At 55.3% G+C, this 26,515-nt stretch overlaps 2 protein-coding genes across 3 annotated transcripts; both read right to left on the reverse strand.

Annotated features, from left to right (window-relative positions):
• Window positions 1-9,894: 9,894 nt before the first annotated feature.
• Window positions 9,895-13,413, reverse strand: LOC114488605 (neugrin-like). Its single transcript, XM_028502351.2, has 3 exons — window positions 13,191-13,413; window positions 12,730-12,840; window positions 9,895-10,831 (listed from the first exon to the last, which is right to left on the reverse strand). The coding sequence occupies exons 1-3, from the start codon at window positions 13,352-13,354 to the stop codon at window positions 10,237-10,239; spliced, it is 870 nt and encodes a 289-aa protein (XP_028358152.1). The 5' UTR covers window positions 13,355-13,413; the 3' UTR covers window positions 9,895-10,236.
• LOC114488603 (tubulin polyglutamylase TTLL13P-like) lies at window positions 12,835-26,467 on the reverse strand. Of its 2 annotated transcripts, XM_036012332.1 has the most exons (15): window positions 26,243-26,467; window positions 23,582-23,851; window positions 23,188-23,228; window positions 22,415-22,533; window positions 21,181-21,311; window positions 20,808-20,964; window positions 20,235-20,378; window positions 19,832-19,917; window positions 19,302-19,533; window positions 18,449-18,633; window positions 16,563-16,748; window positions 16,082-16,262; window positions 15,612-15,791; window positions 14,731-15,049; window positions 12,835-14,378 (listed from the first exon to the last, which is right to left on the reverse strand). In XM_036012332.1, exons 2-15 carry the CDS (start codon window positions 23,839-23,841, stop codon window positions 14,122-14,124), a joined length of 2,478 nt encoding a protein of 825 aa, XP_035868225.1. In that variant the 5' UTR covers window positions 23,842-23,851; window positions 26,243-26,467; the 3' UTR covers window positions 12,835-14,121. The 2 variants fall into 2 exon arrangements, with proteins under 2 accessions (XP_035868225.1, XP_035868224.1); XM_036012331.1 differs by having other exon boundaries at window positions 14,236-15,049.
• Between the last annotated feature and the right edge of the window lie 48 nt (window positions 26,468-26,515).

The following is a 26,515-nucleotide window of genomic DNA, read 5'->3' on the forward strand; positions in this document are numbered from 1 at the left end:
GGCAACCCTTTGGTTCCCAGGCCAGCACTCAATCCACTGAGCCACACCAGCCAGGGCAAATCAGTCTTACCATGGTCAGTCAGGGATGGAATTCTGGATACTACCTTCGACCTGTTTTGGCAAACAACACCCAAGCAGCTGTACTGAGCAATTGTTTGCTGAAATAACCCTGGTTCTTGGCAAGCTAGGGGAGAACAGGCCCTGATTAAAGGGACAAAGCTTGGAAAGAATGGGACCGCAGAACAGCAATATGTGAGGGATTGAAAGGGAGACCATCATTCATGCATTCTAATAACTCAGAATCTATGAAATCCGAGTGGAATGAGACTGTCATACTGTGTGCACATGCACGCATGCACAGATGCACGGTACTGCAGTTCACCACACAGTGGAACCTTGGTTCTTGAACTTAATTTGTTCTGAAAGGCTGTTCGAGAAGCAATTTGTTAAAAAACCAAATTATTCATACTCGTGCGTCTTCTCCTTTATCACCCAGGAGACACGTGAATGATCACACAGACATTTTTCTGTGAATGACCTCATTGACAATGGAATTGTTCAAAATGAGAGACAGTTGCCCTGACTGGTGTGCCTCAGTGGATTGGGCATTGTCCTGTGGGCCAAAAGGTCAGTCATTCAATTCCCTGTCAGGGCGCGTGCTTAGGTTGCAGGCCAGGTCCCTGGTAGGGGAGACGTGAGAGGCAACCACACATTGATGTTTCTGTCCCTCCCTCCCTCCCTTCCTCCCTCTCTGAAAGTAAATAAAATCTTTTTGTAAAAAGTGTTTATACCCCTGACTGGTGTGGCTCAGTAGATCAAGCACCAGCCTTCGAACCAAAGGGTCTCCAGTTCAATTCCCAGTCAGGGCACATGCCTGGGTTGCTGGCAAAGTCAGTACTAGGGGTGTGTGAGAGGCAACCGCACATTGATGTTTCTTTCTCTCTTTCTTCCTTCTAAAATAAATAAATAAACATAAATAAAATCTCAAAAGAAAAAGGGGGAGCCCTGGTGGCTGTGGCTCAGTGGATTGAGTGCTGGCCTGCAAACAAAGGCAAAGGTTGCAGGTTTGATTCCCAGTCAGGACACATGCCTGACTTGCAGGCCAGGTCCCCAGTCAGGTGTATGAGAGAACAGAGACATTGATGTTTTTCTCACTCTCTTCCCTCCCCCTCGCTCTAAAATTAAATAAAATTTTGGGGGGCGGGAGAGAGGCTGTCTTATTAAAAAGAAAAAAAATGGGAGACATTTGAGAGTCAGGGTTTGACCGTATATTTAAAGCTGCTCCCAGACCAAGTATTACAACTGTAAGCCCAAGAAAACATTCAGTTTTAGCACAGGTTCTTCAAGATGTCGGAATAAATGAAAGCCCACCTCAAAGCAATAGTGATGGCTCACCTTTTACAAGTGAAAGGAAAACATTGAGAAGTAGGTGTTAGCCCTAGCCAGATAGCTCAGCTGGTTAGAACTTTGTCCTGATACACCAGAGTTGTGGGTTCAATCCCTAGTCAGGGCACACATAATTCAATGAGTGAATAGACAACAAATTGATAACATTTTTAAAAGGTGTCAAAAAAATTCAACCTAATGTGAAGATCTAATCGGCTTTATGAAGTGAGTCATGAATCAGGCAGCATCTTATCTAGCAACTAGAAAGGCACTGGGGTTATAAAAAAGGGGAAGGTTTTTAGAGGAAGAAAGTGGGGCAAGGGAGCTATTGAAAAAGGAAAGTGGAGTATTTGAGATCTTGCTCCCCCTGTATATGTTGCGAGCTTGGCTCAAGTTTAAAATAAAAAAAAAAGGAAGAAAGGATTATTAGATGGGGGAGCGCATCTTTGACGGGAGTGAACGGCAAGAGTTCTTTCTCATCACGCAGATTGCCTCTTCTTCCTGGGGTGGGGATGCGAGAGGGATTGTGACAGACGCTTTACTGGTGCCTGACCAGAAAATTCCAGACTAGTTAACTATGTTTCTGGGGGAGACTGAGACAGCAATTAGGTCGGGTATTAAAACTAGGTTTGGTATCAAGGGAGCCTACAATTTTCTCTAAAAATTTGTCAGCTTTTGAGACTCCTAGGTATGTTCACTTCAACCCCCCCACACACACACAAAAAAAAAACCCACAAAAAAACAAAAAACCTTCCAAGTCAAGTTGCACATAGGGATAGGGTAAGGCAGGCCTGAGAGAGGTGGTGGGCGGCAGGTGAGGAGTGGCAATGGGTGGAGGGCACTGCAGGCAGCGGCAACGGCACCAGTAACCGCGAGTGTTTCGTGCCAGTGAAATGGGGTGTTAGAGCCATTGCTGTCATTCACCTAAAGAGGTTTTGCTTCTGGAGGGGAGGAGAAGCATGAGGATCGACGGGACTTTCTTAGACTAAAAGACAACACCGGCAGCAGGAGCAGGCTGCCCTGCTTGGGTACTAGCGAAGTCCACAAGTAGGTCAGCGATGGGCGTCCCCCTGGGAGGACGCTGGGCTTTGCGGTGCAGAGACCGCCTCGGGCTCTGCAGGCTCCATGGCCCCGCCCACTGCGCTGTGATTGGCCAGGTCGCTGAGGCCACGCCCCGAGTACATAGCCGTGGGGGTGGACCGGAAGGCGAAGGCCCGAGGCTGACGCTGCCAGGCCAGACAGAGCTCCGGACTCCGGGGAGCGGGACCGGCTCTCGAGACGGAGGGGCTGCGTTTCCTGCACGTCACTGGTGAGTTGCCACGCGTAGCTCAGTTGGTTACAGCATCGTCTCTATACACCAAGGTTGCGAGTTTGATCCCCGCTCAGGGCACAGACAAGAATCAACCAACGAATGCATCAATAAGTGGAATAACAAATCACTCTCTCTCCCCCTTCTTTCTCTAAAATTAACAAATTAAGACAAAAATTCTTTCTCTCAGTATATCTGGCGAGGTTTCTGTCCCCTGGCCGGGACCCCCGTGGCACAGGTGGGTCTGGTGCAGGATCCGCGCTGTCAGTTCTGCGGGTTCTGCGGGTTCTGCTCTCTGGACATCACGGCATCGGACACGGGAACCGCGCAGAAGCGGTTTGGGCCCGAAACAGTCTCCGGGCCAGTGCCGTGCAGCTCCCTTGTCTGAGCCGAAGTCACACGGCTTCTCGCCCCTGCTTCTGAGGCTCACCCTGTCGGAACCGAAGCAGTCGGCTTTCGTGTCACTCAATATTTAGAAATGAAATGTATTTCGCAATGGCATACATGTTCCTTTCTCATTTAACCAACTGGAACACTTATTGAAAAATGTGCCGAACCCCAGGAACCGCAGAGAAGAAACCACATTATACTAGTTCAGCATCGTTTCCTCCCGCTGACCCGCTGCATCCGGCAGCAGCTGAGTACCAGGGCCAGCTGGATCTTAGGCCACTTCACGTTAGTAAAAGCATTTTATGGTTGAGACTTCCATTCCATGTGCCAGGTGGGAGGGCACACTTTCAGAATGACCTCTGAGTTCAGGTGTGGGTGGGGACTGGGCTTTTTCTTTTTCTGTTTTTAAACAAACAATTTCTTATTTATTGATTTTTAGAACGAGAGAGGATGAGAAAGAGAAAGAAACATTGGTTTGTTGCTCCACCCATCCATGCATTCATTGGTGGCTTCCTGCATGTGCCCGGACCAGGGAATTGAACTCGCAATTCTGGCACATCAGGATGATGCTCCAACCAACTGAGCTCCCCATACAGGGCGGGGCTGGGGCCTTTTGTGGGGGCGGGGCACAAGCAAGGCAAACACTGTACACAGCCTTGCCACCGACACTTCACATGAGCGCAAACAGATTAAAGTAACGTGAAGAGAATTGTAAAGAAAACATTTGAACCCCAAAATTCCCCCCCAAGGGCCTTAGCCTCCCCAGTGTGAACTCTGCAGCTGTGATCCTGGGCAGATGCGAGCGGACAAAACATTCTCAGCCAGCATCCATGATGGTACACGGTCAGTTTACACCGGCTGATATTTTTCATCTGTTGGGGAAATGGATCCATTTCCCACCTGAGAGCAGGGATCCATGGCTCGTAGACCTACCTGGGTGTCAGATTCACCTGGAGTGCTTGTTAAACCTACAAACTCCAGCCCCACCTCCCCCAGTTTCTCGTTCAGCTTCAAGACGCTAGCAGACCGTTTTTAGTTCAGGTCCTCTCATCTAAGAGTGTCACCAGATAGTTAATCAAAAATCCCAGATCATGATGTCATCTTGGAAAATGCTGGTAAAGGCGGTTATTAGAAATAGGTTATTATTAACCAGAAAATAAAACGTCTGATCATTACTCTCCTTGGGTCCAAGAAGACACCTCGATATAACAGGAATAGCTAAAAACCACAAGAGGGCGCCATTGTCACAAAGTTCTAGCACTGAGCCCTCTGTTGGATTTAATACAATAGTCTTAAGAAAATATTTTAAAAAGGATTCTTTTGCTTATATGTTTAAGGGTTTAACAAAATTGCATGAGGCCCTAAGATTATGGAAGCTCCAAAAATGAGGTGCAGGGAGGAGCAAGTATAAAACAAATGGAGAAACTGAGAATCAATTTTTCGGTTACCAATACTCTGCTCATCACTTGAGGGCTTCAACTTGTGGGAAATTGCTACTTTTTTTGGAGGGTTAGATACAATATGTGATTTTTTTTTAGATTTTATTTATTCACTTTTAGAGAGGGAAGGGGGAGAGAGAGAGAGAGAGACATCAGTGTGCAGTTGCTGGGGGTCATGCCTGAAATCCAGGCATGTACCCTGACTGGGAATCAAACCTGCAACACTTTGGTTCGCAGCCCGCGTTCAATCCACTGAGCTATGCCAGCCAGGGCTCAATATGTGATTTTTGATCACATAATAAAAAATCAGGTGGGTATTTTAAATTACTCACTGGAAAATTTTGCTCACATCTTTCCTTTCAATAAAAGGTTTCACTTTTATTTCATGTGCATCCTTGGAGAGTTTTGTTATAAAAACACTAAGAAAATTCTTACTCTCTCCACTCCTGTTCTGCACCTTGCAGTACCCTTTCTATCCAGTAGAGGGAGTGCATCCTGCTCACTGTTTCACCTCTCAGAGTATTTCTTCCTTTGATGGACGCCCGGTCATTTTTGTCTCTATTCCCCAACAAATGGACACTCGGATCTAATCTGTTACTATCACAAACAACACAGCAAAGAATAACCTTGTCCAGGTGTCATTTTGTACTGGAGGGGAAATTCTCAGCAGTGGGGTTGCTGGATCCAAAGTAAATGCACCCGCAATTTGCAATTTTGACAAAGCTGCCTTTCAAGTGGGTTGCAGGACTTTGCAGCCAGCTGAGGGGGGTGGCAAATGGCAACAGAAGCATGGGGTGGGGTGCAGGGGATGCTGGTGTTACGGCTGCCTGTTTTCCTTCTTGTGAAGTTCACGGCATAAACAACACTATAGCAACCACAACAGACTTGTTTGAGTCACTTTTTGTCTTGGTGACATTGTGACACTGTTTATGCAATTTTCCAAAATGGCTGTGTTGCTTTTAGGGCAAGTCAGGAGTTGAGGCACTAGTTGCCAGAGTCCAAGAAAATAATATGGGGGGGGGGGTAAGTAGAGATCTGGCTGCTTCATAAAATAGCTAAAGAGCATGTTGTGAATCACAGACTTCAACCACAGAGGCTCGGAGAGCATTTCCAGCTAATTTTTTAAAAAATATATTTTATTGATTATGCTATTACAGTTGTCCCATTTACCCCTTCACTCCCCTCCACCCTGCACACCCCCTCCCACCCACATTCCCCCCTTTAGTTCATGTCCATGTGTCATAAGTTCTTTAGCTTCTACACTTCCTAGATGTCCTGGACGTTCCTAAGCCTCTCCTCATTTTTTTGAATTCTTGTTTCTTCATTCTTTTGTTTGGTTGTTTCTTTCTTCCTTCTGGTCCACTCCACTGATCTGAGTCCCAGTTTTCTTCCCATCACTACTGGTTCCCTGTGCATTTTCCTTCCTTTCACTTAGCGTAGCCTTCATTTTTTCATCTAATTTGTGACCAAATTCAACCAATTCTGTGAGACTCCTGGTCACCAGTGCTTTGAACTGTGCATCTGATAGGTTAGCTATCTCTTGGTCACTTAGTTGTATTTGCTCTAGAGTTTGGATCTGTTCTGTTTGCACCCTTTTTTTCGGGGGGGGGGGAGGGGTCTGGTCGGTCGAGCCTGTTACGTGTGAGGGGCGGAGGCTTAGGTGTTCTCCAGGGCAGGGCAACCCAGTCGCTGGGTTGTGATGCTGTATATGGGGGCGGGGTCCAAGAGGGAACAATGGCACTTGCTCTGTACTGTGGGACTTCAGTCCTTCCACCACTTCCCCCAAGCAAACTGGGCCTTTCTGGTGCCGATTCCTGTGTGGGTGGGCTTGTGTGCGTTCTAGGACCCCATGGGTCTCTCCAACGAACTCTCCTGTGAGGCTGGGAGTCTCTCCCAGAACCTCAAACCCCACAGCTGTTTTCAATCGGTTCTCCAAGGCTCTGTTTTCCAGCGCTGGGATCGTGGGTTGAGCACAGTGCCTCACTTCACAATCGCCGCCTCCCTGGGTCTGTGGTTGCCACCCTGCGGCCACCGCTTGCACACCCAGGGTCCACCCACTGCGGTCTTATGTGCCGGGCATGCCTTACCGCCTGGGTCCCACAGCTCTTTGTGCTGCGACCCCTCTTCACCCGGCCACCCGACTCCGCCCCTCCTACCGGTCTGGATGAACGTGTGTATTTTAGCTCCTTGGTTGTCCGACTTCCATGCGGTTCAGATTTCTGCCAGTTCTGGTTGTTACTCTAAGTTGTTGTTGTCCCTGTCTTGGTTGTGCGAGGAGGCGGAGGCACAGCATGTCTACCTACGCCTCCATCTTGGCTGGAAGTCCTAATTTTTCTTCCTTCCTCTCCTTCTTTCCTTCCTTCCTACCCAGAACTTTTCAAAATCCCTCTCAGAAAAAATAATCCACATCAGTAAACATCAGAAAAGCCCAGCCCTGGCATTCCAGGGCCTTCTCTCTGCCAACTGGCACCTAGGGGCTCTTCACTCTGAACCACCCCGCGCACAATTCATGAAGCAGCCTCTCAGCACAGCCCGGGGGCCCCGGGGAGCCGGCTCCTTCTCAGCCGGGTGCAGCCTGGGAACAAAGGCCAGACCAGCCCGTGTGGCCCAGGCCGTCCAGGTGCTCTGGCCCCAGGGACACGTATTCTGTGGCTGGCTGTCTTTGGTCCTGGCTGAGATCTCTGAGCGATGGCCCGGGCCGGCAGGGACAGCTTGGGAGTATCCGGAGGTGGGAGGGGGGACTCCCGGCTCTGCAGCAGCTGTTCTGACGTGAGGTGCTCCCCTGGGTGCTGCTGCGTAGAGCCCTGGACCCAGCTCGCCCAGCAGATGCTGAAGGCGACAGCTGTTTATAAAACCTGGTGGCCAGAGGCCATTTCTAACCTTGGGGCTGCACCTGGCCACTTGCTGGGGCCTGACTGCAGAGGATAGTGTCACCTGTAATTATTTATCTGGAGCCTACAATTCCAGCTCCCTAGTGCCACGTTCAAGGCTCCCCTGGTGTCCTGCCTCCCCCAGAGATTCTCCCTGGACATGTCCTGCCTCTGACGTCTGCACTTTCAGTAGTGTCCCTTCGTGCCTACCTAGGATGCAGCCGGCTCCCTTCCAGAACCTTCCAGCCCAGCTCAATCCCCATCGCCCATCAGGACCTGCCCAAGCCCACCTCACCCATCCTGTGGGGTCCCTCCCCCCTCCTCATCACAACATTTACATTAGTCAGGGGGTCACCAGACACCCTAACTTTGCCGAGATAACCCTGATTCCACGAACTGCATCCTGCTGTCCCCGTGCGTCATCAGAATGTTCTAGAAATCGCACAGCTTTGTGACACCCGCTGAATCACGCCCACGATGATCAGGATGAAAATGTGCCAACGGGTATCTCTGTCACCAGGGACACAGCTGCTCCCCGTAAGGCCACCAAGGCTGGGTGCGCCTGTCCGGGGCTGAGGTAGCTGGTGGGACGCGGCGCTGGGCACTGAGACAGGGGGCCTGGGCAGCTCGGAGAACCCCCGACATCCAGGCCAAACCCCAACATCAGAGTCCCTGGGGCCCGAACCCAGACGTGGGCTCCTTGGGGGACACTTACGCACAGCTGAGGGCTTTGGGGGAGGCCACACAGGAAGAGACTCCCGCAGGGGTAGAGAGGATGAGACCCCCCCCACCGCGGCCCCGCGAACCTGTTTCCCTGGCTGTAAAATGGGGACAATCGCAGCACCTCCCACGATGGGCCTGCGAGCCACGCGCCTCTCCCCCTGCGTTGGATCTGCGGTGGCAGGGACCCACAGTCGCCACCCCGGCGGCGACCTTTCCGTTGCTGTGGAAGCGTCACTGCAGAAATAGCTGCTTTCCTGTGCAACGAGGGTCACGTGGGGAGGTCGCCCTGCGCTGCGGGTTTCGCGGGGTGCCCCTCGTCTGGCGCCAGTGCCCGCTGACTCGACTCTGGGAGCCAGCGGTTATCAGCCAGCTCGCGGCCCTCCCGCCCCTCCCGGACCCCGGGCTCACCCGCACTCCACGGGAAGCGCCGCTTCTGAAAATCCCCAGTCCCCGCTGGGGCTTCCGCAGCGGCTCCCACGCGGGCCTGGCCTCTGCCCCGCCGTGCCTGGAGATCAGCGATGCTCTGGAAGGATCTGGAATCCGGGAGCCGGGTGGGGCGGGGCTCTGAGGGACTCTTCGCGCCCCCCCCCCACCCCCCCCTCTCTCCTACTTAGGGGGCCGGAGGGAGGGGGTAGGCGTTGTCCTCCGAGCCCCTCCCACTGGGCCCTCCATTTCCCGGCCCGACCCAGCCACGAAGCTGAGTGAACCGTAGCCGAGGACGAGGTAGGTAAATGGAGTACCTATCCCCGTCTGAACAGCTAAAACTTCCCACAGCCCCCCGGGGAACGGGCACGGACACCACCTGCAGGAGCCGGAACCGCTGATTTAAAGTCACACGGCATTTCGCACCTCTCAAACGCCTGAAAGGTTCTAACGGAAAAGGACCATATTCCTTTAAAATCGTCACACTGATATGCTTTGACTAGAAACTACAAGACCAGTGAGAGAACAAGGGCTTTGTCTGCCCAATGCTGCATTCCCAACATCTGGGTTTCCTGTGACTGGCAGGCGACAAGGCCGTTTAAACCGAACAAATGCTCCAGTTAGCAGTAAGCAGTGACAGAATGGCTGTCGATGGCATTGGGAACAGGAAGGTTTCACAAACAGACCATCAGTAACAGGTTTGGAATATTGGTGTTTTCGTTAAATATCCTGCATATATGTAGGCTCCAAATAACCCATTTTTGCTGTAAATTGTTAAAACAAGACATGGTTGAAAACTGTCACTGGGTTTCTGCTGCTCGCACGACTCATTCCCTCTACCACAATCCCTTTGCTGTAACAAAGTGTCTCCAATTTTAAAGGCCTTGAATTAAGGATCAGACCTGGGTTCAATACCAGGGTTGCCACTTAGGAGCAGTCACGTGGCCGCAGGCAAATCCACGTTCCTTTGCAATGGTGTCATTTGCTAAAAGGGGCCTGTTATCTGTTCTTGCCTCCAGCATAACACTGTTGCCAAGATGTGAGAAACTGAAGAGATACTTTTTGTTTTTGAAAGGGACTGGAGCTGATGAGGGCCCCAAAGCCTTTGTCTACTTGCATTTTAAAAAATCAAACCCCACACACATCTCGATCTTTTACAACCTTAGCAACTAAAAAAAATCCATGTCCTGTTTACCTGTCAGATTCCAGCACTGAGCAGTGACCCACAGAGCTCTCTGCGGGGATTCCCCGGCCTGTCTCCCTGCCAGCGTTCGCCGACAAGGGGCCCTTTGCCCCTCCCTTCCCACACCAGGTTTCACAGGTAAGCCCTCCCAGCCCACAGAACCAGCGATCACACTGCTGCATTTCAGTTTATTTTGCACATAATGAAAACAACCAACTGACTAAGCAGTTTCAGAACTGTTAGTGTTCATTAATCAAGAAATAAACCAAGTCAGAAGGCCAACATTTCAATTCCTCCAAAACACAGTTTGCAGGTACAACAGAAATTCCTAACACATGCAACTCGGGCTGGTTTTGAAACACAGAGAGCCTAAGCAAGAAGGGTGAGCACTGAATGTCCGGACGGGTCAGACCAGGGGGAGCCAAACTCCCGGAAGCTGGGCTGTACCGGCCGGTCATTCACGCACTTGCCCAGCGGGGTTTCCCGCAGCACCTCCACAGGTCAGGCTCCAGCTCAGATTCTATACAGGAAGTTCCCGTTGTCGTCAAAGAACTCTCGCCCCTGCTGCACTACTTTGCTGCTGAAGTTCTGGCCACCCCGTTCTCCTGCCGCCAGCTCCTCCAGCTTGACCGCACTCGGCGATCCGGCACTGTCGGTTCCCCCGGTGCCCCCGCAGTCCGAGGTGGGACGCTTCCGCAGCTCTCCCCGATGACCTCCAGCTGCAGCCACGGGCGCAAAGCTCTCCTTCGCCAGGCTGTGGATCCCGCTGTTCCTTCTCTTCTGTCTGCTCGGTGGGTCTGTACTGTGAGTATTCGGTTCCACCACCTTCAAAGCTGTGCTGTGACCCTGACCTTGGGATGAGGCTTCACCTCCTGACGCAGGGTGGCACGTGGGAAGCAGTTTCCAGGTTTCCCCAGAGCCCGGAAGCTGGCGGAGCGCGTGGTCAAGCCCAGCTTTCTTAAGGACTTTCTGATCCTGCTTCAGTTTCTGCTCCAATGTGGGAACAAACTTGCTCCTTAAAACCCTTCTGATCACATCGGTGCTCACATCAAAGCCTTCCGCCAACCTGGGGACTGACCAGGACTCTGCAAATTCCTTATGTAAGTACCTACAGGAAAACGAAGCAGTTTTTCAAACGGTCAAGTCTTCTATCAGAATAGCTGACTGATAATATTAGTGGTAACTACACGAGAAGAGGAGCTGAACACGCAGGCTGTGCTCCATCCCACATTCCGACAGCAACACCCAGCCGCTGTTCGATCACTTTATTTCGCACTGACTGACCACCTCCCCCTGCACAGCCGCTCCCGTGAACCCCAGTGACCACGTGAAGACCGTCCTTCCCTTCAAAGACCGTACAATCCGGGGGCCAAGACGGATATGTTAACACAGAACAACACTGTGATGGGTCTCAGCACAGGATGCTGTGAGAGCTCCCACGACGGAGACCCAAGAACAGGCTGGCCCAACCTGGGCAGCGTGGCCCAGGAGCTGCTCCGGGAAGTCGATGTTAGAGCTGGTCTGAAAGGGTGCAAAGGAGTTAGTGAGCCGGTTGGGGGGGGGGGGGGGGACACCACACAGACCAAAAGGACTGATGGCAGAGCGAGCATGTGAAACGCACAGAACACCGTCTTCGTGGGGAATAACTCATCCCACAGCGAGGGCAGGAGCAGGATCACGCCGTGCTGAGGAGTCTGGAGTTCATCCCAGAGCAACAGCAAACCAAGGAAAGCTTTTAAGGGGCAGAATGCCATGAGCAAACTTTCATTTTGAAGCCCAATCCAGTGGTGGTCCTTCGGCAGCAAGACTAGAGGTGGAAAGCTCGGGCAAGAGGCTATCAGAATAATCCAGACAAGGTGGACTGAGGTGGTGGCAGTGAGAGAGAAGGAGGCAAAGACCAGGATTTTAGCTTGGCTGATTTGCGGGCTCATTCAGGGTTATAGCGAAATCAGGAGCGGGATTAAACTGTCGGGAACAGTGATGGATTCTATCTTGTACACGCTGAGTTGGAGGAACCTGTGTGGCATCCAAATGGAGGCGTCTGGTGCACAGCTGGGGGTCAGGAGAAAAACACGGACTGAAGATGATGGCTTTGGAAGTCATAAGCCGACAGCAAAGGTGGTTGAAGCTATGTGGGTGGGTGGCTGCTGTTAGGCAGGGAAATATGCAGAGAGAAAATGACTGTGAAAACAGGGACATTTAACCAACAGGAGGAAGCAGGGGTGTTCAGGAAGGAAAGGGAAAAGCAGCTCTAGAAATAGAGGCAAGTGGTACCGGGGTGAAGGGAGAAAAGAATTTCAAAAATGGGCATAACCATGAAAGCACCCAGAGCTCTGGTTCTTAGAGTAAGAACGTCCTGATTTACTATCTAGTGTTTAAATGTTGTGAGGTCTGCAGTTGACAATTTTAAAATTTCAGCAAAATGAACCAACTGTGTCACAAAGTTAAAAAAATTTAAATCCAGATGACGGGTTTATGGCAGTTCATTCCATTACTTTGCCGTAAGAAACCATAAATGAGCCCTGGCCCGGAGCTCAGTCAGCAAGAGCGGGCCCCAGACGCCAAGGCTGCGGTCTGGTCAGGGCACATGCCAGCGACCAGTGAATGCACAAAACGTGGGACAACAAACTGATGTTCCTTTCGTTCCTTCTCTCGCTCTTAAAAGAAAAAGAAGAACGAATGAATAAGAAAAAGAAATCTGAGCTCCGCCCAGTGCGGCTCGGTGGATCGAGTGCCCGCCCCGGAACTGAAAGATCGCGGTTCCGTTTCCAGTCGGGGCGCATTCCTGGGACGCCGGCCAGTAGGGGCCGCGCGAGAGGCAACGCAATGTTGTTGTTATCTCCCCTACACCGATGTTTCTCTTTCTCACTCCCTTCCCCCTCCTCTGAAATAAACGAAATCTTTAAGAAATCTGAAATGCTAATAAAAGAACGTAGGAAAACCACACGATCTGGCCCAGTATCCCTCCCTCCCCAGCACAGCAGATCCAGACACCGGGGGTCTTACCGGATCTGCTCCATGGCTTCCCTCGTCAGAGTCCTGGGTGGGGCACCTGGCGCCTCCATTTGCCTCCGAATTTTCTGGAACCGAATGGCCTTTTTCTGTCGTCTCAGGGCGCTGGAGAAGAGAACCAATGGCAGAAGCCATGCGTGGGAGCTAGCTGGGTGGCTGAAGAGTCTCGGGCTAAATCACGGAGCGCTAGGCCTCCTCCTCGTTCACCGCCCCAGAAACCTAACGCCTAGAACTTGGGCTAACGGACTCCCTACACGGGTGATGAAACTCGTCACTGGTGAAGGGACCCGTGGTCCCGAAGGAGCTGAATACCTTCCCCTGCGTCTCTGATCGGAATAAGAAACACGGGCCGCTGCAGAGGCAACGGCTGGACGCCCGGCGCCCAGGAGACGCGGCCTGGATCGCCGGGGCCGGAGACCCTCCTTCAGGCCGAGGGCCCGGAAAGGAGCTGGTACCTCTCCACCTCCTGCAGCTCCCGCTCCTCCGGCTCCCAGTAGGTATCGTGATCCGGCTCGCGGCCCATAGAGCCTGGGCCTGCCACCCCTCGGGTCGCGAGGCCACAGCGAGCGACGACAGCGCGGGCACGCCCGGCGAGCGCGAGGCCCAGACCACCCGCCATGTCGACAGAACCCCCTGCAGCCCGAAATGCGGACCAGCGAGGCCAGACGGCGGAACCGGAAGTGCAGGGGCTGGAAGGAAGGGGGGGCCTGGGGGGGAGGACAGGGGGCGGGGCACGTCCCTCCAGCTTCCGGCGGAAGGGGGGCCCTGGGCTTAGAGAGCTGCACCGCCCACCCGTCCCTGCTGTAAGTACGGGTAGAGCTTTGCTGGTAGGCGAGAGTCTGAATGAGGTGGAGGGCGATCCTGCAAAACGGCATAAACTTTAATAAAAAGACGGGTTCAGCTGCCGAGGGCCAACCCTTCCCCACAACGGCGGCCCAGGCTGGCCAGTCTCCCCGACGGCGGGAGGGCGTCCCCAAGGCGGTCTTCTGGCGGCGACAGCCCCGTGCCTTGGGCACTCGGCTCCTCTGGAGAAACGAACTCCTTGTCTCCCGAATCAACTCCAGCCCCGGGCCGCACCAGGGTCCAGACCCATCATCTAGCGATAAATCCAGGCTCAGGTTTGAAGGGCGGAGGTGAGTGCAAGGCCGGCCCTGGCGCCTGTCTTCGTTGTTTGGTCTTCCCTGGTCCGGAAATACTCTTGCGGTATCGAGGAATTCTTGGTGTCTTTGTGTTTGTGCCTTATGCAAACCGAGTTCCTGGCCAGGGCTTTTCAGACTCAAGCTTGGTGGCAGTCTTTTCACTGGGCAGCGCTCGAAGGCCCTTTGCCCCTTAGGAAAGCTGAAGGGTTCTCCAGCAGAGCTTGAGTGCTGGGCTTCCTTCCTGCATTTACCTGTGGTGGCTGATGTCCAGGGCCGCAGTGGCACTCTGCATCAGGGGTGCGGAGGCATGGCAGAGGGGGAGGTCCTGGGCCTTGGCTGCTTGGTGTCCACAGTGGACGATGGAGGGCAAGGTGCATTCAGTCCACGGGCTACTTACCACTCTTTCCCGTTGCAGAAAGTAGCCCTGCCTTGGGGTTAAACAGGATGGCACTGATCCTGCCATGGCTCTGTTTATGGCTTCTAGCCTCCTGCTGGCTTGGCCTTCTGCAGTGGAAACATGGGGCCCCCTGAGTTGCTTGCTACTTACGACCCTTTCCCAACTGTCGCTCAATGGCCAACACAGAGGAATGGCACCCTGTGCTTCCCTCCAGCATCTTTCCCCACACTGTATTGTCATCGGTGCGTTTGCTTGTCCATTTCCCTGTTGTGTTTGTGGAGTGCTGGGACTGTTTCTGCCATTTCCACCACCAGGCTCCAGCACAGAGGAGGCGGCAGATGGCTCCACTGCCTCCCACGTTCCCGCGCTGCTGGAGATGCCGCACTATATTTGGGAGCATCCCAGCTGGAATCCCTGCTGGTGGGACCTCAGTGACCATAGCTAGTTTTGCATACTTACGGCTATCGGGCCTGACTCTGGGAATGGGAAAACAGCGCTCGTCAGATTTCTTCGTTGACAATGAACAGGGGACAAAGGCGGCCGGATCTCTTATCCAGTTGACGTTCCTGGGCTGTAGGTAGTACCGGGCATGAGGCAGAAGTGCAGTATTCATGCGTGGCAGTGGCCCTAAGATCCTGGGGATCAACTCGTGGGATCGAACTGGCTGCAGGACAGGAGGAGGGCCCTGCTCTTTGTCCGCCCCGCTCAGGAGGACCAATGGGAACAGACTCATAGACGGCAGTTCTTGACTGCTCAGCCCGTCCGGATGAGATCTAGACTAGAGGAGAAAAGCAGCCTCTTACCACGTTTCTCGTGAGTCTGGAGGGAGTGGTGGGAGACACTGACAACAGAAAAACCTCTTGTAGGCCAGAGCCGCTGCCTAACCAGTTCTTTCTCCGGGGCTCAACAAAAACAGGACCCATCGGGTTTGCCACTACCCCAGGGAACAGTGAATGCGGCAGCTGTTTTGCAGGCCCAAGGCTTTACTTATCACTCCTTAGAGCCACGGCACGGGCAGTGCCAGGGAGAGGTTACACAGAAGCCACCGAAGGTGGTGGTCAGTCGTGGGTTTGGGGTCCTTGCCAGATAGGGCTATAGCAAACAGGTCTCTTGTGAGAAGGCAGGGAGCTGCACATGGCTGGATGTCACTAAAAGCAAGGGAGCTTGGGCGACAGCTGTAAGAGGAACCAGCAGCCCCTTTCCTGAGGCCCAGCACAGACTGCTTGCCCAGGCTCCAGTGCCAGCCACCGTCACATTAGCCTCCTGGGGCCGCAGCCAGCGTGGCGTGCCGGCACCGCCCTTGTTCCCTGCTGTGCGAGATGTTGCACGGCGACCCTCACCCGATACTCGTGAAGCTTCTTCTGGTCCCGGTTGCTGGGGTGCACCATGCTGGTGATCTGCTCTACAATGCCCATGCTCCGGATGAGGTTTTCCCGTTGCAGCAGGGCCTTCAGCCGCTCCAGCTCCTCCTCCTCCACGATTTCCTGAGGCTGCATGGTGTCCGAGTATCCTGGTAGCAGCTACAAGGTACACGGGAGATGCATGCAGGATCTCGGATGGTGGGTCCCGACCACCAACGGATGACTACAGGGCTCCTGCCCGCTCTCCACCACCCCTTCTCTGACCCTAGTGCCGGTCCCTCTTGCTCTCCATTCTCACCTCCTGTTCCAAAAGGCCAGATTCAATGGACTCACTAGGAACTCCTCTCTCTCCGTCTCAAACGAGGAGGAAAGGACAGCAGAGATTCCCTTCTCTAATACTCCTACCCCATTTTCCTGCAGAAAGTCAAGAGCCACAAAGCCCCAGACACCTCTTTCTTCCGGTTCCGGCTCCGGTAGGCCAGGTGGGTGGGGAAGCCCCGGAGCCGGGTCTTGCAGCAGCTCCTCTCCCCTGCCGACTCCCCCTGGCTCTGCTCCTTGTTCTCCCTCCGCCGCTTCGTGTCTAAGATGTCGCGCTGCTCCTGCTTGAGGCGGATCTCTTCCAGCTGCTGCCTGACGAGATACAGCAGATTCAGATACTGGAGAACTTGTGCGGGGAAGGGGTGGGGGGGCAGTGAGGGAGAACGGGGATCGGAAAAGAGCAGGGAATGATGGTCCGTCTGGGGGACTGATGGGCGGGGGCTGCGGGGGGAAATGGGACACCTCCTAAACTGAGCCATAAGACCAATAAACTGCGTAAGTCCATCCCTCTTTCCTCCAGCGTCTGGCATCCTCTGCACCCTGCTGGGGAGCAGGTCAGCTTCCGGATCCATCCCCACCCAGGTGGGGAGAGGAGCAGGCAGGGCGAAGTACCTGGCGCACTCCTCTCTGGCCTTGGAGGCCGCCGTCTCCTGGAAGAGGGAGCCGCTGTGCTTGAAGAAGGGCATGTACTTCTCTGTGTCGGGCCCGGGGTAGATCCTCCGGTAGCCCCCAAGGTGGGAATCCTCGTAGCATTCCTGGTCCAGCAGCGCCGCCTGGGACAACTCGGTCTGTTCGCGCCTGCGGAAACCGAGCTTTGGGTGAGGCAGCGGGACAGGTGGGCTGGCCGAAGCTCCGAGGACCTCCCCCGAGCTCCCCGGCCTCTCGGGCCCCTGCCCGTGTGGCCGGGCTGGGGAGCCCATCTGTGGCCGGTCCCGCCCATGTACGGTAATGAAAACAGGCTCGACTTCCGGAAATCTGGTTTTCGTCTTCAGTGCAGTGGGGTCTGCTCATAGGCTAACACCAAGTCCTCACAGTCTCACAGGCCCCTGATTATAGAAATTGGGTTTCTAATTTCAGAAAATCTAGAGGAGCAGAAAAGATGATAAAAAAAAAAAACTGCCCACAGTCTTACGATGCAGCTGGTATGTTGGTTCTGAGCACAGAGGCCGAGGCAGGACCTCCTGCGTCTGAACCCTGGCTTCGCCCTGCACCGCCCTGGCCACTGGCCTTCCCTCCCTCCCTCCCTCCCTCCTTCCTTCCGTCCGTTCTCCTTTTGGATGAAAGCGGGATCACACAGCATTTCTAAACCGCTGCCTAGCACTCTCATGTATGAGTGTGTTCATGACGTTCAGTAGTTTTCAACCGCTCGTCCCCGTTGAAAGATGGGGTTCAGCAAGTCTTGTGCACAGTGCGGTCTCGCGCGAACACCCAGGGTGTGTACAGTTACCCTTCGCCCCTGCTCACGCAGACGTCCGTGGGCCTTCCGTGGGCGAGGCCCTCAGGGAGGCCGCGCAAACCCAGCACACGCTGGCCCTGCATCTTGCCATGCGGGGGAGGGGGGGGAACGGCATTATTATGCTAATGCTGAATCTATTCAGATTCATTTTTATGCCTCGTTAACTGTAATTCCTCCGTATCAGCAATAAATCCCCACGTGGTAATAACCCATCTTACAAGGAAAACAGCCGTGGGCGAACAAACCTGATTTAAACAATCCCCTGAAAACCAAAGCAAAAAATGACGAACTGTCCCCTAATGTTGAACAACTAAACTGTTTTGTGTTTCATTGCTATAAACTTTTAAAAAATATATTTATTTATTTTAGAGAGGGGGAGGGCAGGAGAAAGAGGGGGAGAGAAACATCAATTGCTTGCTTCAAACCCGCAATCCAGGCACGTGCCCTGACCAGGAATCGAATCAAACTGGTGACTTCTTGTTTGGCAAGACGATGCCCAACTAACTGAGCCACACCAGGCAGGGCTCATGGCTATAAATTTTCTCAGGAAGTGGTTTCTAGAGGAACTTTGTTTAAAAACGAAACAGCTCATGAAGCTGCACCCAGCTCAGGTGCTAACACGAAGCAGCTCTAAAACACACGGCTACGCGGCGCACCGAGTGTGCGCGTCGTGCTGCTGGCCGGGAGGCAAAGGGGGAGAAGCAGTTGGTATAATAAATACAAGCATGTGCGTGCGCTGCGTGTTTGTAAGCACAGCCGCATGCCCCGAGGAACCCTGACTGGCCCCGGGGGAGACGGAGCAGCTGGAGGAGGGAGAAGGGAGGACGGCGGACGCGTCACCGCGTCCTCCGCACTATGAACACCAGTGTCCACGCCCTGCGGCGTATCATCTACGCACAACGCGTTGTCTCTCATAGCAGCGCGGCTCCAGGCCGCCTCCTCCACCCGGAGGAGGGTTTTTTTCCTCAGGGAAATGAGACCATAGCGGGGCGGGGCGGGATGGGACGCAAGGCCCCCGCCTGTGGGCGCCCGACTGCGCTACCTGGCTTCGCGCAACTCCTGCTGGCCCTGCAGGAGCCGGCCTTTCACGCGCCGCTTGTCTTCCTCCAGCACCTTCCGCTTGTCGCAGCCGCGCAGGTTGATGAGGACCAGCGTGTCGCAGAGCAGCGCGTCCTTCACCTCTTGGTCCAGCGGCGAGTCCGTGGTGAAGCTGGGAGAGTGGTTCACCTGCCGGGAGGAGTTGTTATCCGCCCGCCCCCAGGCCGCCTGAGCGGGCGGCAGTCTCCTGCAGGCCCCGGGAGGGTGCGGGAGAGGCGCCCCCTCCGGCGGCCTCAGCCACGGGGCTGGGTGTTCTGACCACACACAAGGCCCAACCAACAATCAGACTGGCTGGTCAGACACGCGGTCCTTGAAGACAAGGCTTACACGAGCGACTCCTGGGATCCAAAACCTGGATTCCTACAGTGGACGCCAGAGACCACCAAGATCTGACCCAACAGGTGCAAAGTATGGAGATCTTAGGCCTGCCGCAGCCCCTCCCTGCCCCTGCGCCGCCGCAACCCCATCCTCTGCTCCCCCACCTGAGTGTTCTCCCATCCCAGCTGTCCTGCTCAGGGAGGCCTCTGGACCTTGGTTTTTAGGTTTTGTTTTTGCTTTTTTAAGATTTTATTTATTTATTTTTAGAGAGGGGGAAGGGAAGGAGAGAGAGAGAGAAACATCAATGTGTGGTTGCCTCTTGCATGCCCCCTACTGGGGACCCTGCCAGCAACCCAGGCATGTGCCCTGACCGGGAACTGAACCAGTGACCCTTTGGTTCGCAGCCCACGCTCAATCCACTGAGCCACACCAGCCAGGGCTGGACCTTGGCTTTGCAAAGCCCAGGAGATAGTCCTCACCTCCAGCAGCCAGGGCTTCAGCTTGTGGTCCAGCAAGATGTCGAAACCAAGGATCTCAAAACAGGCACAAGTGCCCCCGCTCAGGTATTGGGGAAAGCAGGTCCGGTAGTTGTGGCGCAGCACCGAGTGGGCCGAGATGACGGTTTTGATGATGATGTCCTCGATGCCCCCCCATATCTCTCGGGGGTCGTAGCTGTGTTCTCGCAGCCAGGCGTTGAGCGTGGACAGCTTCCTGTGAGGCCCAGTGCTCAGAGGGAGACCTCGTCCTGGCCAGTGGGGCGGGGCTGCAGGCAGGAGGCTCCCTAGCCCTAAGGCCATGCCTGGGCTCCTTGTGCTTTCAGGGGGGGCCGCCAGCTCCCAGCAGGGTCTAGTTATTGGGGGGAGGGGCCTCCCTGGGTGGTCACGCTCAGGACAGGGGTCTGTCAAGGCCGAGTTTTCCCCAGCAGTCAGCCTCCCAAGAGCCGGTCTCGGTTTCGCAGCCACTGAGACTAGGGCCGAGGCACAGGGGAAGACGACGGGGTGGGCCGTACCTCTTGCTGCCCACGGCGTCGTCGCGGACAAAGTTCTCGTTGTGCTTGTTGATGGCGTAGTTGGTCAGGTGCATGCAGATGTCATCCTGGGGAGAGAGCGGCCCTGTGGCCTCGGGGCCGCGCTCCTCGCCAGCTCTGCACTGCCTCTTGAGCACCGGGGACCGCTCACCTCCTGTGCCTCTGCCCCCCTGCCCGCCCCGCCCCCCGGGGGAGGGCCGTGCTGTCCCTCCCTTCCCGGCCGGGTGCCGGAGCGCTCACCGGCTTCGCTCCTTGTCCTGGGCGACCGTCCAGCTGCCTCACAAGCCCCTCTCCTCGGTTTCCCCAGAACACCTCAGCACTTAGCAGTGGAAAAGGTGGGGGGGGGGGTGCTGCCCGTCCCCAGGGCTGCCCCCCCGCCCCTTACCAGGTTGTTCTGGTTGGGCTCCACGTAGGGCATGGTGGCGAAGCGGGCCAGGCCCTCCTCGTACATGAAGATCCGCAGGGGGTCACAGGACGTGAGCAGGACGTAGACGCGCATGTCGAACTTGAAGCCGTCGATGAGGAAGGGCTGGGCGCGCAGCGCCGGCCCCGGGGTGGGGGTGGGGGTGGGGGGCGGGGGCGGAGGGCAACGCTTTGAGTGTTTGCCCGCAGGGGTAACACTCTGTACTACCCAGGGTCCTGCGCGCTTTGACTGTGTAACACCTCGCTTAAATTTCACAATGACCACGTCGTTACTGTTATTATCCCCGTTAACCAGTGAGGAAACTGGGGTACAGAAAGGGTAAGGCAGGTGCCCAAGCCCCGCGTATCTAAAAAGTGCAAAGACTCAGATTCAAACCCCGATAGGCTGGCTCTGCGCCAGGGCTCCAAGCGCTCTTCCAATAGGAGAGGGGCGGCAGAAAGGGGCGGAGCCCAACCCCTGCGGCCTCCCTGGCTCTGGGAGAGCCGGGCAACCTGTGCCGGCAGGGGGACCCAGCGGCCCCGGGGCGCCCTTCACCTTGGAGATGTACTGCTGGCAGATCATGTGCTCTCCCGGCTTGATGTCCCGGGGGTTCCGGGTGAGGAAGATGCCGCGGCCCTGGGAGCCGCTGTCTGGCTTGCAGATAAACGTTCGTGTTTTCCGCTGACGACCACAGGCCTGGAAGTCCCCGTAGCTACGGGCGGACAGAGGCTGCTGGTCAGATGGTCCCTGGGCATCGCGGCCGTCCCGGGGCCCCTTGGAGTCCCTCCTGCCCTCGGGGCCATGCTCTCGCTGCAGCGCCCAGTCTCAGGGCATCCCACTCCCACCCCCTGGGATGCTCCAGGTCACGGAGCCAGAGTGTGCAGGGACCGCAGACGGCGACCCCCCTCCGCCGCGGCGTGCCGCTCACTCCGAGGGGAGGCACCAGGTGCGCGGGAAGATGTGGTACTCCAGGGGGTAGAGTCTCTGCATGCGCTTCATGTTCCGGGCCAGCAGGTCTTTGCGGCAGATCTCCGTCATGCCCGGGAAGTGGTTGATTTTCTGAAAACGGAGCCAGCTGCTTACGCCAGCCCCCAGGGTAAGCGGCTGCTCCTGGGGTCCGGGCATCGGGAAGGCAGGGGAGGACTGGGGAGGTCAAGGTAGTCAGTGGAGGTAAACCTTGCCTCCTAACCCAAGGAGAAAACAGGAGGATGCCCTAAGGCAGGTGGGAAATCCCTCCTCAGCCTCTCTCCCCAAAACACGGCGACACCGGGGTTAGCCAATGAGGCTCAGCGGGAAGGGCGACGCAAGGCTGTGGGGCCGTCTAGTGCCACCCAGACGTCCCTGAGAACACGGAGACTGGTTCTGTGAGTGGCTGGTGTGTGGCGGCACAAAGCAAATGAGAAGACATTTCCCCATGGAGGAAAGGACACTGGAGAGCAGCCCGAGGAGGGCACGGCACCATCTGACCCAGGCGGCCTGTCACCGCGCCTCGGGGCTCTCTGGCTGGCTGTCCCCCTGGCTAGCCGCGTGAGCCCCCGAGGCTCGGGGTGCTCCTCCTCGCAGAAGACAGCTGCCACTCAGGCTCGTGTTTGAGGGCTTGATGAGAGAAGACCGTAAAGGCAGTGTCTGCCTCTTCTCGCGGTGGGACAGGCTGCGGTCCCCTCAACAAGGTTATTTTGAGGTTTCCCCTCAAAGTAAGCCTGCAGGCCCCTTTTTAATTATTTTATCCCTCACCACCACAAAGACCCAATTAGAGGGTCACGAGAGTTCCATGAAGAAGTCACAATCGTCTGGTGGACCCCGGTCTGGCTTTCTCGCAGCCACAGAGGGCCCCGCGAGACCGAGTGGATGTGGGGTGCTAGGCTCAGCTGCTGGGAAGGCTGGATCCCTCCGCTGGCCCTGACTCCGAACGGGCCTGCCCTGGAGGGACCAGCTGGGCACGCACGCCCCCACGCACACAGCAGACACTGCTTCAGATAAGAGAAGTTCCAGAGATTCCGGAGGAAAGTATTTGCACTGGAGCACACGCCCCGGCCATGGCCTTGCATGCTCTGCACGGGGGCGCGGCCACCAGGTGGCAGCCTTGGGCACCTGGCAGAACGGGTGCAGGCAGTCATTCTGGGGCTGCAGCTCTGTTGGGATCTCGGGTCAGGAGGTTGTACCTGAAACCTCTTCATGTCCATGACGCGTTCCAGCGAGACAGCGCAGTCTGTCCAGTACACGGTCCACTCCTCGTCTTCCCCCACCTCCTTCAGGCCGCACGTCTGGGCCGCCCGGCGCACTGTGGAGGGAGGTCACGGGGCCAGCCTGGGCATCGGCAGAGGCCTTGGGACTGAGTCTGGGTGGCGTAAGGAGCAGCCCTGACTGGAGAGCAGGTTGAAGAGGGAGGGAGTTCTCACTGCGGCTGGGCACGTCAGGTGCCGTGGGACAACTCCAAGTGCACAAAACCGTCGGGGCCATTCCCCAACCTGACAGAGGACACTAGAGCCTGCCTGTCTGTCCCCGTCATTCCCTCTCGCAATCAGGACGCTTCCTGGCCTGCAGAGCTGACCCTCAGCAGGGGTCAGACCGGCACCTCACCCTGTGGGTGGCCCCTTGCACAGATGACAGTGGGGGTAAGAGGGGAGAAAGGCATGGCTGACCCAGCTGGTATTTTCTTAAACAATCACTGAAGCCGCCTCAAGAACTTCCTTGGGAACAATGGTTTTAACCGGGTCGTGTCTCCGATAAAAAACTGAAAAGGGTGAGGCAGTGGTGCGTCTGAGTGATTTTTTTCCTTCTTAGCCGAGGGGTTCCGAACCTGCCAGTGGCCAAGCCAGGGGGCTCAGTTCGGGCTCCGGGCCAGCCTAACAAGGTCCGGGGGCTGGAAGCCTGACTGGGACCATCCCAGAGTCACAGGGACAGCAGTGGTGAGAGGGACGAGCCCGGCACTTACCACTCTCGTACCTGCAGTTGGTCAGGTTGATGGCCAGGGCTCTGGAAGGCAGGAAGGGCAGAAATCAGGCGCACTCACGACAGAAGCGCCGATTGCAGGCTGCCAGGCGCCCGGGTGAAGAGACGCCCAGCAAATTCCCAATGCAACTCATTTCCTCCAGAGGCCTCTGGAGGGCCAGGGTGATACACACGTGCTGAAATGCTACACGAAGCCAGCCCCAATGGTTCTGAGTTGTGCTTGTTTTTGTCGCACCAAAAGGTTAACGATGCTCCAGGATTCCCTGCCGTCCTCCCCAGGCCAGAGGGAAGACACCGGGTCCCAGCCCAACTGCGAAGGGAAGCGAGGGCGTGTGACTCTGGGGCCAAGCACATGAGGGGATCCAGGGACCGGTTACCTGCATTTCTGCTTTCTCTTCCTTCTCCCAACCCCTAAATCATCTAAGCGAGCTGGGGCTATGTCTTTTTTTGGAATCTTCGTGGCTACAATGGATAAGGCAACTTCATTCCCCAGCGCCTCACAGTCCGCCTTTGAGAGTGTCTGCTGAGAAGGGTCGGGAGGGATGGCGTCTTCCTCCTTATCACACTCCTCCTCGGACTCCTCTTCCTCAACATAGTCTTCCTCTGATTCGCTGCTCTTACAGGTAGTCGGCTCCATCCTTCAGATTCTGGGGGACAGGTGGATGGGAGCGACAGATGAGACTTCCCTCCAGGCCCGGGAAGGCCTGCAGGAGTGCGCCCTGAGGACCTTCTCGGTGTTATTAGGGGGTGCTGCTGCTGCCCCTCTAGAACAAGACAACCCCACTGCAAAGCGGGGTGTTTCCAGGTAGGTCATGGGGGTCGCGGGATGCCTGTGACTATGCTGGGTTCGCCGAGAAGCCCCAGTCATCCAAGGTCACACCATACAACACACCGGGGTGCAGCAGGAGCTGAACAGGGCAGGCCAAGGCCATGGCATACAAAGGGGATGGCTGGAGCAGGGGGCTTTGCCTTTAAACCAGAGCCTAAGACCGAAGGTTCCCTAGGCCAGCCCTTTACCTGTCCCATGACTCAGTTTCTCTGTGTGCACACCCTGGGGCCGGGCACCCACTAGCTAAGACCCCTCCGGCCCTGATGGCGGAGGAGGAGCCCCCTGCGGACTCTGCCCACCCGGACCGCTGCGCCTGCCCCTAGTGGCCTAGAACTGGACTCAGCTGGTTGCTCATGCCTGCCCTTCCTGCCCCAGGTGTTGCTGCGCCTCCGGGACCGCCTCCTTGTTCTTTCCACAGGGCTCGCCGTCCCTGCCGATCGCGAGGGGGAGCCCGCTCCCCACCGGGTTCACTCTTAGCTACGCGATCCTTGAGGCGGTGGCTTCTCCTTCCACAGGCTGGCTGCCACCGCCCACCGTCACCATAGACACGAAGGCGACTCCCATTGGAGCAGCGTTCTGAAGGCGGGGCTTCCCGAAGGCCACACCCACCGGGCCACGCTCTCTTCCTGTGGCAGCTAACAGGGTGGATCATGGGACTTGTAGTCCTTCCGCTGCCACGCTTGTTCGCTCAACCCCACTCCCTCCCTCTTTTGAATTTTCGGGCAAAGCCTGGAATTTGGCCAGCCCTGTTGGGGAGACACATCTGCTTGCCTTTCTGACATTTATAAATAACCATGCCTGAGCAGCGTCTGCATTCGGGAGGGGCAGCCACGATTAGCAAGCACACCTCCCCTGGAGGCGCTCTGCCCGGTGGGCTGAGGCAGCTCCACTCAGGAACAGCCGCCTTATTAGACTGCTCCTTCGCTGTCTTCCTGACGTCCGTCCGCTCCAGCTGACTTCTAATGACCACTTCCACCCAACTCGGCTCACCTCGTCACTTTTACGATGACCCCATGTGGCTGGATCTAGAGGACACTTTATTTCTGATTCACAGACTTCTCCATCTTTCTTCAGCTTAAGATACTCTCAATAACCCACTCCTTGAAATGCTCTGAAGTCCTTTGCCTTCCAGGACACTCATTTTTCTCATTCTTTCAACAAGTGCTTAGTGTTCCAGGCACTGTTCTAGGGTCTGAACCATCGCCATTTCTTGCCCGAATTGCTAACATTCAGCAGCAACCTCTTCACTGGACTCCCTGATTCCATCCATCCATCCATGCAGCTGAAGTCTTCTTCCTAAAATGCAAATATTACCCCCCTACTGAAACTCTTCAGGGTTTCCTGTTAGATCAAATCCAAAGCCTTTTAGTTCATCAACAAGCAAGCAGAGTGGTGGAGAGGCCTGGGGGCTGGATTCAGCCCTTCCTACCGCTACCCCTAAGTCTTCCATTCTCAAGCTTACAGAAACCTCCCATTTAAAAGTTCCCCTTCTTAAGAACTTACAAAGTATAGTGCCACCATAAAGAAAGCCTTTTGGCTTTTTTCCCATTTTCATGGAAAAACTTAGCTGGGACAGAGAAGGCTTTCCTCCGAACATCAGTCCTGTGGAATAACTGGAAAGGTCCTGATGTTTGGCCTCACCACCTTGGACACAGAATCCGCTCTGCTGTAACGGCTGTACGCCCCTCTGTGCAGAGGGCTGCAGCAAGAGGTACGAAGCTACAATGACTGAGGCGTGCCAAACACGTGAGGGCGGGCAAAAAAAGCTTTGGTAGAAACGTAAATGTTCAACACACACACATTTACATTTCAGTTACAATATTTTTCCTATGAGATGGGTTATAGTACATGTTTTACCTCATTCCCATGAGACTTGATAATGCCTTTTAGGATTCAAACCTCCGAAATTCTAAATATATCGAGGCTTCATAGAGGCCTGGGGACCTGAGCCTCTGCTCAGGGGAACTGCCTGGAGACGCAGTCCCAAGTGCGTGCCCCCAGCTCAGCTTCTGGCATCTGCAGTCCCAGCTCTGCTCCTGTGATGAGCTGTGTGACCTCAGACAAGTTCCTAAACCTCCGTCTGCCCACCTCCATCTCTTCATCTGTTAAGGGGGGGGGGGGGGGGGCACTAAGAGAACCCATACCTTTAAAGCTGCAAGGACCACATGTTTTCACACGAGACAAAGTAGGTGAAGAGCTCTCAACTCACTGCTGGGGCTGGAGAATCAAAGGTGGTCAAGCAGGTGGAGAATGGGCTACAGTGAGGGCGCCTGGATGGAGCAGGGCCCGATGCAGGGCACAGATAAGGACAAAGAAGGCGGCAGTAGACAAAGGAGAAACAAGCAGAGGGGCAGGATCAGAGGATGTGGGGGTATTCTGGAGTATGTATGTGACTCTTGTGCATGCCCCCTTCTCAACGGTAAGTTTGACATCCCTGGGGGCTTTTCCAAGAAGAAAGGTGAGAAGAAGCAGGTACATCCAT

Source organism: Phyllostomus discolor, chromosome 12 (genome assembly GCF_004126475.2).
Source record: "Phyllostomus discolor isolate MPI-MPIP mPhyDis1 chromosome 12, mPhyDis1.pri.v3, whole genome shotgun sequence".
Lineage (NCBI taxonomy): Eukaryota > Metazoa > Chordata > Mammalia > Chiroptera > Phyllostomidae > Phyllostomus > Phyllostomus discolor.